Raw genomic sequence first — 10,931 nt, forward strand, 5'->3', positions numbered from 1 at the left:
AATCACTCGTCTTCAGGAACGCCCAATTGAGCGTTAGTCATGGCTTTCCGGTCCGGATAGGCGTGATGGCCCTGAAAATAATAATTCAGCTCAATGTAAATATCACGGGTAACACAAAATCAAGATTGGTCAATCTATCTGGGCCGAAAAATGGGTTAACTTGAAAAATTATGCTTCATTTTGGAATCTAGGATTCGTATGCCGACTTTTAACTTAAGTTGCATGTGATGCAGCCTTTATCATTTCAAGTGCTTCCTTTGCTCAAGACGGGACTAAATGCCTCGAGTAGCACCCAAATATGAGCTTCAAGGCCAAACTCTTAACTAAACTTTCTCATATGAGATTCACAATGACCCCAGAGCATTCATACAATTAATGGGGAACCCTTTGCAGCAATGTTCTTCGATTCAAAATGTTTTACTTGAAAATACTCTGGTTTATTCGGCTAAAGCGTGGAAACTTACCAAGACCATTTCGTAATTAACCAACGAGTTATAAGTGAGCCACGCCCATACGATGGCGCTCACGACTATGGCCATCTTGTCGTGGATTTTGGCTTCATAGTGGCCTTGTCGTATTCCACGGTAAACCCAACTAGAAAGATCAACAGGATTGGCATTTAAATGGGGCCTTACTTATTACAATACGCATGAAGTAAAAATCCGGACTCTCTAGATATTGTCTTAATATTGTCGCCTAGTGGCTCATTTTGTCGAAAGTTGGGTGTAAAGAAACATGGGCCTCAAGTTATTCTTTAGGATTGATATGAGTGGGTGTCAGTCGGCCAAAGCCATGAAAAGAAAGATTTACTGTTGACCCACTCCAAGGTTAATAATATGAAGATATGGGCCACAATGGGCTCGAACTTATGCCTCCTTACAATTCAATGACAACGCTTACATGATATGGTCGGCAATTTGCAATTTGTGAATTGAGTTAACTACCTCAATCTAACCCAAATTATGAATTCATGCTACCTCACCGATTACTAGCCATTCCCATACTTTGCTATTGTAAAGTATTATGACATAAAATAACTTAAGAGAGATTAAAATCATGTAGGCTTTTTGTGACCATTCGGGGGAGAATTGATAGGAAAGTTCATTTGAGCCATTGACATTTTGGACCATGTTTTTTATGTTGGCCTTTGGATTACCCTTCGGGATCACTTAATCGAGTGGGCGTGGACGAGAATGGACGGGATACAGGGCAGAGCAACCTCCGGCTAGCGGCCTTTAAGCCGGAGGATGGGCCCCAAACGCTTCCTCGAGCCAACAATCGCACGGTCGTACCCAACATCGCCATCTTGATCAGGCTTTCAGTTCAGTTCACACCGTTCTCACTTGGACAGAAGAAGCATAATACAGACGGACAGAAAATAGAAGGACAGTGTTGCCAAGTGATGTTGTCATGGTGGGAGGAAAAAAGGTATCAAAATGTTGACCAAGGCGACAAGGTTTCGAAATTGCGATATAAGGAGGGATGTATCGTTACTACTGATATCATGATGTGATCAATCCGGCTACAACGCAAATTTGACAATCAATATTGCTGAGATGGACCCCTGTTTGATCTTTTCGGGTCAGGCATAGTCGTATTTAGTGACCCAAAAACCAAAACCAAGATCAAGATTGAATTGACTTGGGAGTGTCACTGAAATGAGTAATGAAACCCTCTGATCTTGAGGAGATCTTTTTTTGTTCGAATTTGAGGGCGTTTTCCAACAACCACTGATTACTCTTCGGACCATTTTCCTTTTTTTTCAAAAACGATCCCATGGGTTTCTTTTCCATGAATTGAAATTGGTAATTTCGTAGAGAAGCTTAAAATCCCTGATTCTTTTTTCCACATCCACTTGTCCTTCAGAACTTATGTATCAAATTGCACAGTTCTAAACTGAATGCAAATGACACAGGAACTTTTTGTAATCCAGAGTGCCAGACCCCTCTCTAGCGGGATTCGCAAAATTTCAGAAATTCCACCAGATATCGAGACACTGCCAAGAGAACAAAAGACAGCTGACGAAATAGAGAGAAAAAAAAATAACAACAAAAAACACAAGACGATCAAGCTAGTTTTAGCGTAAATTTTCTCCGAGGTTACGTGACGCAAGTCTCTGGACTCGTTTTATTGCGCTTTATCGGATTAGCTTCGCCTTATGCATTAATATCACTTAGGTTTTGGATTAAGACAATGAAATTCCATGCAAAACCAAATTAATCTTAGAAACCCAAAAATAGATTTGATCTAGGACGTCTAACTGACTACTGAACACTTGGCCATTCCTAACACAAACCAATTTTACAGCATCAGCATAAGATGACTTTACCATTGTGCCTCTGAAGGGGAGCAATGAAGATGATGAAAATTAGTAGATCTAAAATGGAGCCCAGGGGAATACCAGACTTCACATTTCAAAAAAAGTGAATAGCCTTCAAATCAGAAAAGATAGATGACTGTTCACCTCTTTTGACAGAGTCTTCACTGAAGCTCTCTTACCGATGTCAGCAAATTTTGTATGATGCGTACAAATACACATCAAGAAGCAAAAGCAAAAGAAAATGGACCAAGCAGAACATTGATATTGATATTTTTTTCAAAAAATGAAACATGTTTAAACTTGCCTAATAAAAATGTCATCAATTGCTGTCAAAGATCAACTAATTTTGAAGCTGGAATCCGTAGGGATCTCCATGAAGCCTTTATATTTCTAAAAATAGTAGTGTTTTTGAATTGCAATTAACCATTTTCAAGAGTTAATTTGCATGGCTGGCCTTGTTGCCTAAAATAACTGGAACATTGATATTGATATTCTTTTCGAAAAATTAAGCATGTTTAAACTTGCCTAATAAAAATGTCATCAATTGCTGCCAAAGATCAACTAATTTTGAAGCTGGAATCCGTAGGGATCTCCATGAAGCCTTTATATTTCTAAAAATAGTAGTGTTTTTGAATTGCAATTAACAATTTTCAAGAGTTTATTTGGATGGCTGGCCTTGTTGCCTAAAAAAATCTGGGCTTTCTAGAGGCAAACTGATCAGATGAGATCACATGATGAGATCATATAAATTTTCATACTAAGGTTGACACAAAACTTGGAAAGTAAAGGCTCCAAACAATCCCAATATAGGATAATAAGATGAGTTTGAGTACAGAGCATGGGTTACTTAGAGAGATGCTGTAGGCAGGAATATGTGAGGTTGAGTATTCATTATTAAATTCGACCAATCTGATTGGCTGCCCACCAATTGCCAATGAACATCCCTACAGGAAGTCAGTTGCTTCCAAAACAAGCTCACACGTTTGTATTGCATAAGAAGGTAAAGCTTTGATTGATGTATGACAAATTTGATGCACCATGGGTTCAAACAACTTATTCATAGCATTAGAGTGTCTTTTGTCATGAGAATTGCATTTGTGTGGTATTTTTCATAAAAATATAGCTGTTATAATGATCTCTTGCATGCTGCCGTAATCAAGTTGGACTAAAGTGCTTCAAAAGAGAGAGAACAACCATATTTAACGGCTTACATATCATTGCAAAAAGCAACTTATGTAAACTTAACCCTCCTGGGTCTTTCAAGAAATATGTTACTGTTGATCTGAATAATCTAATCAGATATTTTAGCAATATAATCTTATGAAAAAATGGGCTCTGAAAGGATTTAGAAAGTAACAAAAATATTAGAAATCTAAATTTCATATCCATGAATTTGTTTGTCTTCAATTAAGATTTGATAGTGTACTTAAGGAAAATATTCAATGACGTTTGTCATGATTTATCATACAATAATTATTCATATATGATATACATTTGTATATAATTATTATTAATTATTCAATTCAAAACCTGTTTGGAAACCTTTAGTTCTTCTTATTGTTTACATTTTTTTGAAGTGGAGCCACTTGCCAAACCTTGGGCGTCTCGACATCTAGGGTCCATTGGATTACACTGGTTTGTTGTAAGAAAAGTCAGGTTGTTGTAGTGGCAGCAACCATAGATTTATATAGTTGTCAATTTGCCGGACAAGATGTGTAGCTGATGGGAGCAAAATGGTTGTGCCATTGTTTTCAAAGTTGACTTGAGTTCAATGTGGATCAGAATAGTTTGTAGAAGATTGGAGAAAAGCTTCATGTTGATTTACAAAAGCATTCAGTGGTTGGTTACTTTTGATATTGTAACAAAGTTTATCCAGTTTGATGGTTGAACTCACTGAGCACATGAGCAGAGACCAAGATTAAGCAATAACAGGCCTGTGCTCATAAATTTTCTCTTCAAGTTTCAGGAAGATAATGCACAACCTCTCATTTTGTTTATAACGTATGTTTATTATCAATACCCATGAGAATGTCTTTTTCAATGCATAAAGTGGTCTGGCATCTAGTCTGCAATAGACATGAGTGATTACAGCGCTGAAGGGTCAAACATAAGACCATGAAAGCAATTAATTGCTGTGTAGGGAAATTTGAGTTGTTTGAGCACAACCTCCTTCTCTTTGACCAGAGTGAGCTGTAGGAATCAAGGACGTCGGACCAGGTCAACTATCGTAGAAAGATTGGCCGAGGCTGCCCAATAAAAACAGCTCTGTGTAACTCTGTGCTAGCAACAAGGCTGATTTGCATTGGAGTCCAAAGTTTCTCGAATCTTTTGCTCGAACTTGAAGATGTAACTTGGACTCGAGCCTCTCTCAGCACCTCAACACTTTTATTTTGATTGTTTTTTTACATCTCGCTTTCTCCAGAACGAAACCCTGGACGCCAGGGGCATTGCATGCCATTTGATTGCAGTCAGATTGGAAAAGGTGGTTAGGATCAAGACGTTATTGAATAATAAGTCCGATGTAAATCATGTCAAACTTCGGGCTTTGCGTTAGCTTTGGTCTGCATCTGAAACCATTGACCACATAAAAGCTAAAGGCTGTCAAATAGTTCAATCATTGTTGGCCACCCAAACGGGAGTCTGTAAAGTATTGACTATCACGCAACCGCCCTAAAAATGTACGCTAAAGGCTGTCACTGCTGTGAGAAGAGAAGAGAGTTTTTTTACATTCGAGCTCCGACACGCCCTGGCCGCCTTCAACGAGTGGGTTCCCAAACTCCAGGGCACACCCTCGGCACTCGTTGTTCAGCTCTGGACCATCCCTTTGGAGGGCTAACCTTGCCTGTCTTCCCTACCTACATGTATACAGCTGAGGTCAACAAGTATTGTTGTATTGTCTCGTCTACATTTGGATTGGGAGAGGTTGGCGCGTTCTCTCCTCCTCCTCGTCCTCCTCTTCCTTGTTCGTTGCATGGGCTTGGCCTGATTATCCTCTCTCAGTGGATGGAGCCTCGAGGTTGTGGCCTGCCATTGGGCATCATCCACCCGAATCATTTCACGGGCCTGCCTCGGACATCAAGCGCCATTCCAATCAAATCTGGTCCAGTGGTGTCCAAGTTGGGCTCGTTGACGGACGTTGACGGAATAGTAGGATCGAGGAACACGAACCGCCGAATGTGCTATTCAATCAAGTCGAACTGGTCGGGTTGGGTTCAGTCGGTATGAGTTCTTGGGATGGGGGCTGGCCACCCCGCCCTGCCCTCTCGACTACATTGTCGCACGAGGGTTTGGACGGATTGCAAAACCCGTTATGGCCGGTGAATGGCAGCACGTCTTCGTCCTCGTTTCATTCGGCTTTATCCGTCACGTCCATGGAATCCTGGCCATCCTTGGGTCCGCTTGTCACGCACGAGGGCCCCTTAGTCATGGGTTCGTCGAGGCCGTCTAGTCCGTTCTGCCCGCACTGGCTCAGCCTGCCCGAGGAGATCCACATCAAGGTCTTGGACCTCTTGGACCCGTCCGACCTTTTGGCGTACGCTCGAACTTGTCAAACCGCCCGGAAATACGTGGATAGTCAGCAAGTCTGGTAAGAGTCAGTGTTTGGCAGGTGGGTTAAGTTCTATTGAATTTGATTACCGTGTCGATAGGAAGCACCAATGGGTCAAGTTGAGTCGGAAGACCCCGTTCACGTTCTTGTCAAGTCTGTCCTTGGTCGATTTGGGCGTGAATTTCAAGGACTCGTGCCGGCGGCTGTGGAAGATCATGGTGACCGAAGGCGAGATCGGCGGGTTGAACCTCATCAAATGTGTCTTCTGCAAAGAGTATACATGTCTGCCATCCTGTATTGAGGATCGCGTGGCCAAAGTGGCCATCGATATTGGTGGCAAGATCACCTGGCTGATCACGCCCTCTTACTCGATCAAGCGCCATCTCTCCATGATCGCGGTGCCCAAATTCTTAAAGTGCTATGATTGCGACGCCACACTCAATCGGAGTGACCTCCAAAGCGACCTAGTCATGCCCAGTCCGCCTGAATACGCTTATCACACCCATCCTGAGCAAATGCACGAGGTTTATTGTCGGAGTCGCCATATGGCCTCGCACACGGCCTTGGAGTATTGCTCCCAGCCTTTATCCGAAATTTGGCTGCAGCCGCCATTGAGTCGACCTTTCTGTCTGTTCTGCGAGGACCAAAAGGTCAATTGGATGATTTGCGAGCGCGAAATCGTGTCCAATACGAAGAATAAGATGAAAAGTGTGCGCCCTCCTTACATGTCCGGCGAGGAGGAGTTCCTCAACTATGCGGCTGTGTCGCCCTTGACCAATGGCTATTGTCGGGATACCGGCTTCATCTTGGGCACCAATAATCTCGATCTGCTGTCTCCCCTGATCGCCTTGGAGCACGACGACGCTTTCCCCGTAGTTCGGGCGTTTCTCATCCATTTGTTCAAGCACTACAAAATTGTAAGCCAGCAATAGATATTATTTGGGGGACCCTTTTTCTGGTGATGAAATGTAGCTTGTTGTTCTATAAGAAAGCATGGAGAGTGCCTTTACTCGGAACCAATTATTCTGCAGCCCTTCCTGAAATTGACCCGCATCTAATGTCGTGTTATGTCTGCCTGATTCTTTCTTTTTGTGTCTTTGTTCAGATTAATGACTTGCAACGGCCTTACGTGTCCTTGGTCTTCACACACGCCAATATACCTCACACCGTAAAGGAGAAATTAATTCAATTCCTCTTCGAAGAGATGAAAATCTCAAGGTAAGATGACTTGGCCCGTAGTTACTCCAGTAGTTACTCGTTTTTCCTTCTCCATTGACTCAAGTTTCTCAACGTATTACTACAGATTATGCCTCTTACCCAAGGCTTTGGCCATTTCCCAACTTTTTGAGATTAAAACTTGCGTGGTCGTTGATTCGGGGGCCACCAGCACTTTTGTTTGGGTGGTTCTGGACGGAAAAGTTGACGAAAACCGCACTCAAACCATGTCTGTGGGTGGATGGCATGTTTCCCAGTGCTTGAAGCAAGCCATGGCTTGGCAAGAGGGTAAAGATACCTCCGGGGTAAGGTCGCTCATGTAACGTCACTCGTATATTCTTGGGAGATCAGCACCAATGTTTTCGTGTAGGCAACCATATCGAGTTTGGATACGTCAGCGGTGAAACAGAAATGTAGGCTGACATTAAACTTGTCCCGCGAAGGTGATCATCGCTCCGGTCCGTCCCGAAGCGAGACTCTTCACATCAAATCTCAGAATGACGCTCAAAGAAAACTGGAAATGACCGAGGTCACCTTTTCCTCGGAGCTGTATTTGGCTCCGGAAATGATGTATGCCTCTTTAGATCTGCCGTCCATGGTCAGAGAGGCTGTCAAAGAACTTCCCGATTGTGTGCTCAAGGACTGCTTTTCTCATATCCTCATCACAGGTCGGTAGAGTAAACATGGTTCTTATGGTGAGATTGAAATTCGGTTTGAATTTCAGGAGGGAACACGGAACTTCGGGGATTCAGCCAGAGATTGTCTAATGATCTAAGGGAGCTCATGCCCAGTCATGCTCCCATCATCAATGTATGTCGCTTTCCTAATGGAAATCACTCGTGGAACACGGTGATGGGTGCTTATTCTGTCAAAGTTCCTCCACCTTATGGTTCGTAAAGCTCCTTGGGTTTGGTCTAGGTCCATTTGGTCGACGATCTTTTGTTGCGTTCCAGAGAACATACTTCAGCTTCATGAACCGGGAACATCGCTGTGGATGTCTCGGGAGGAATATGTCATGTTTGGAAGTCATCAATTAGCCGGAGAAGCCACCAACTAACAAGGATAAAAAAAACGGCTTGAACAATCCAAAGAAGAAAAGGAGCTTTCAGATATTTTCTTTTTACATTTCTCAAAGTTTCTATTTGCATATGTTTTTTAACGTCAAATTGTTATTATGTTAAATAAGAACACATATTTTCTTATTAATTCAAAATGAGGGTGCGTTGTTCGTTCATTATCAAGATCTTTAGTATAAATACCACACTCATTAGCGCAACCGGGATCGACTCGAATCGAATATGGAATACAATTGCATAGATAAAGATGATTAGTTTTAACTGCATGCAGCTAGAGTTCCACATCGTTGCTGGAAAGGTGATATCACAGGGGGCAAATGGGCGCCCAACTAGCCATAGTCGAAACTACTAAAATATTCGTCTGACTGACGCCCAATGTTCACATCATTTCAGTGCGTTTTCTCTTATATGAAATTGAGAGGAAACTACTGGTTCCGCCTCGATCAACAGCAATGGTCGTGTGCGGGTTCACCCTCGGCTATAGACATCCTGCCCCCGATTACACTAGATGTTCGAACCGATCGACCACCGGGTTGAAGACCAAAATAGCCCTTTTTGATTCCGTCCCACCCATCCTCCAGGGAGTATTCGCCTGATCTAATTTTGTCGTAAATCTCTTGGGCCACACCATTAAAGGCGTCCTCGACGTTGTGACCTGTCTTGGCCGAGGTCTCGACGAATCCGATTTTGTGCATTTCGGCGAATCGTCTCGCCTCTTCGGTAGTGACTTCGCGATTGTTTCGATTCTCGTGCACCAAGTCCAGCTTACAACCCACGAGTATGAACACAGCACGATAGGGTTCGATGTGTCGGCGAGCTTCCATCAGCCATACTGGGATATGTTGAAAGCTGTCGCGATTGCAAATGTCGTACACGAGTAAGGCACCAACAGAGTTGCGATAATAGGATTTAGTGATCGACCTACAAGCAAAAATGGGAGAGTCAAAAGACGTTTGGTCTGATACGGTTTGCTCAAAATGTCCTTGGTTAACAGAAATTCGATCTGTTTGTTTTAATTTGGCGTAGATTTTCATGTAATATCTTTATACTGGCGACAAGCTTAAACCTAAAAACATGAAAGCTTCGTGAGGTACATATTTTATTAGATTGTTATCTTGATCGTTGAACGGCAGCCGAGGTTTGTTCAAGAGATGTCATCTCTTACGCTATGAACTGTCATTCAGTATTTGACAAGCAGTTGTGCGTATTCAAAGCCAAGACATTATGCCACCTGAAAGAAATGCCCTAAGGCTACTGATGTATGTATCTTCCGATAGGTAGATGGATGCTCTTTGAGCATCATTACGATAACATTTGCAAACCCTTGTTCGATTTTCTGATCATGTTCCTCTATTCACTAGGTAATTCATGAATACGATTAACCATTAAAAAGTGGAGTGAAAGTTGCAAGTTCTTTTGAGGGCCACCATTCGTCGAAAAATTTCAAATTTTCCCATGGCTTCTTCGCTGGACCGATTTGTCGGAGAGTTTCAATTCTTGGAGATTTAGCTAAAGCAAGGAAGGAGTCAAGGGGTCAATCGGTCAAGCCATCAAGAGGACAAACCACATAAATAGCATCTAGAATGTTCATATCGTTATTAACCCCGATCTAACTTTGAAGACAAAAATATTACATCTTTGCCATGACTCCACCAGGGTGGTCATTTTCTAGCAGAACAAACGAAGGCCAACCATCGATTGTTGGATCGTCATCGTTCACTCACGTCATGAGACGCGTTGATAATGCCGAAGACCACAACTAGGGAACTGAAATCTGAGAACCGCCCTCACCTGAATCTTTCTTGTCCGGCCGTGTCCCAGAGCTGTAGCTTGATGTTGGTGCCGTCATGGACTTGAATGAGGCGGGCGAAGAAGTCCACGCCCACCGTGGGATCCGAGACCTCGGCGAACGACCCATCCGTGAAATAGCGCAATAAGGAGCTCTTGCCCACCGTGCTATCGCCGATCAGGATCAGCCGGAATTGGTAATCGAAAATGGGGTCCACCATCGTCTGAGGACGACCGATGGTAGCCGTCAAACGGGCGGGCTGGGGCGGTTTCCGAGAGGCGGAGGTTGGATGCTCTCAGCGCCGCCGCTTGAACCCCGCGAGGAGCAAATCGGGTAGGACTGGAGGTGGTGGGAGTGGTGGGGACGGCCCATGAGGCGGAGGCGGAATGATGAGCGGTGGAGAGGGTCTTTGCTACTGGTCCAGAACATTGAAAGGTCCTCCCTCACCCACGGAGATGGCAGCCCTTGGGACGTGTAGGCGTACAGACAGATAATCAGTCACCCAGAGACACGGGAGGGACATCCAATGGAGAGTGATGGGTTGGAACCACCTGACACCCACTTCACGGATTCAATAACAACGTCGGTCATTTATCAATAACAAGGTGTGCGATGGTGTATGTGCGTATTCAGCGTTTAGCGTATGATGAGAGGATCAGGGATAGACAAAATACTGACCAAACCTGCCTTAGCGTCAGAAAAAGCGAACTTTGCTTTCATCAGCTGAAACATGAGATTTAGTGTAGCTGAAGCGTTGTCATTCGTAAGTGTGGCCAGATTGTGTTCGAATTTGCCACCGACTGCGTGGTTGGAACACCCCGTGTTTGAAGGTAGTTTTTAATGATCGGCGGTCGCCCTGAAGGGTGTCAGGGTGCAGAACAGCTGACACAGAGTTCATTTTCATTGGACAGACGTCGGGCCAATCCGAGGTCAAGTTAGCTAACTCAGCCTTGTGTCTCATTTCTTTATTGCTGTAATAAAAGG

At 43.6% G+C, this 10,931-nt stretch overlaps 3 protein-coding genes across 3 annotated transcripts; 1 reads left to right on the forward strand and 2 right to left on the reverse strand.

The window, feature by feature from the left end:
* Nucleotides 1-2: 2 nt before the first annotated feature.
* Nucleotides 3-1,385, reverse strand: LOC131880803 (uncharacterized). The gene is made up of 3 exons (XM_059227508.1): nucleotides 1,157-1,385; nucleotides 465-594; nucleotides 3-71 (listed from the first exon to the last, which is right to left on the reverse strand). The coding sequence occupies exons 1-3, from the start codon at nucleotides 1,303-1,305 to the stop codon at nucleotides 3-5; spliced, it is 348 nt and encodes a 115-aa protein (XP_059083491.1). The 5' UTR covers nucleotides 1,306-1,385.
* Nucleotides 1,386-4,929: 3,544 nt separating this feature from the next.
* Nucleotides 4,930-8,295, forward strand: LOC131881414 (uncharacterized). The gene is made up of 7 exons (XM_059228262.1): nucleotides 4,930-5,906; nucleotides 5,968-6,784; nucleotides 6,973-7,085; nucleotides 7,171-7,387; nucleotides 7,453-7,750; nucleotides 7,807-7,971; nucleotides 8,036-8,295. Exons 1-7 carry the CDS (start codon nucleotides 5,542-5,544, stop codon nucleotides 8,137-8,139), a joined length of 2,079 nt encoding a protein of 692 aa, XP_059084245.1. The 5' UTR covers nucleotides 4,930-5,541; the 3' UTR covers nucleotides 8,140-8,295.
* On the reverse strand, nucleotides 8,218-10,630 carry LOC131881416 (ras-related protein Rab-39B-like). Its single transcript, XM_059228265.1, has 2 exons — nucleotides 9,950-10,630; nucleotides 8,218-9,079 (listed from the first exon to the last, which is right to left on the reverse strand). Exons 1-2 carry the CDS (start codon nucleotides 10,165-10,167, stop codon nucleotides 8,602-8,604), a joined length of 696 nt encoding a protein of 231 aa, XP_059084248.1. The 5' UTR covers nucleotides 10,168-10,630; the 3' UTR covers nucleotides 8,218-8,601.
* Nucleotides 10,631-10,931: the final 301 nt, after the last annotated feature.

This window comes from Tigriopus californicus, chromosome 5 (genome assembly GCF_007210705.1).
Source record: "Tigriopus californicus strain San Diego chromosome 5, Tcal_SD_v2.1, whole genome shotgun sequence".
Classification (NCBI taxonomy): Eukaryota; Metazoa; Arthropoda; class Copepoda; order Harpacticoida; family Harpacticidae; genus Tigriopus; species Tigriopus californicus.

What these genes read in the sequence shown, in the direction of transcription:
- LOC131880803 (XM_059227508.1), bottom strand. Translation starts at nt 1,305, where the DNA reads ATGGCGATGTTGGGTACGACCGTGCGATTGTTGGCTCGAGGAAGCGTT. An exon ending in CGATTAAGTGATCCCGAAGG is followed by an intron (nt 595 to 1,156) that starts GTAATCCAAAGG and finishes TGATCTTTCTAG; the next exon opens with TTGGGTTTACCGTGGAATAC. An exon ending in TTAATTACGAAATGGTCTTG is followed by an intron (nt 72 to 464) that starts GTAAGTTTCCAC and finishes TATTATTTTCAG; the next exon opens with GGCCATCACGCCTATCCGGA.
- LOC131881414 (XM_059228262.1), top strand. Translation starts at nt 5,542, where the DNA reads ATGAGTTCTTGGGATGGGGGCTGGCCACCCCGCCCTGCCCTCTCGACT. An exon ending in TGTTCAAGCACTACAAAATT is followed by an intron (nt 6,785 to 6,972) that starts GTAAGCCAGCAA and finishes GTCTTTGTTCAG; the next exon opens with ATTAATGACTTGCAACGGCC. An exon ending in AGGGTAAAGATACCTCCGGG is followed by an intron (nt 7,388 to 7,452) that starts GTAAGGTCGCTC and finishes GTTTTCGTGTAG; the next exon opens with GCAACCATATCGAGTTTGGA.
- LOC131881416 (XM_059228265.1), bottom strand. Translation starts at nt 10,167, where the DNA reads ATGGTGGACCCCATTTTCGATTACCAATTCCGGCTGATCCTGATCGGC. An exon ending in GCCGGACAAGAAAGATTCAG is followed by an intron (nt 9,080 to 9,949) that starts GTGAGGGCGGTT and finishes TTTTGCTTGTAG; the next exon opens with GTCGATCACTAAATCCTATT.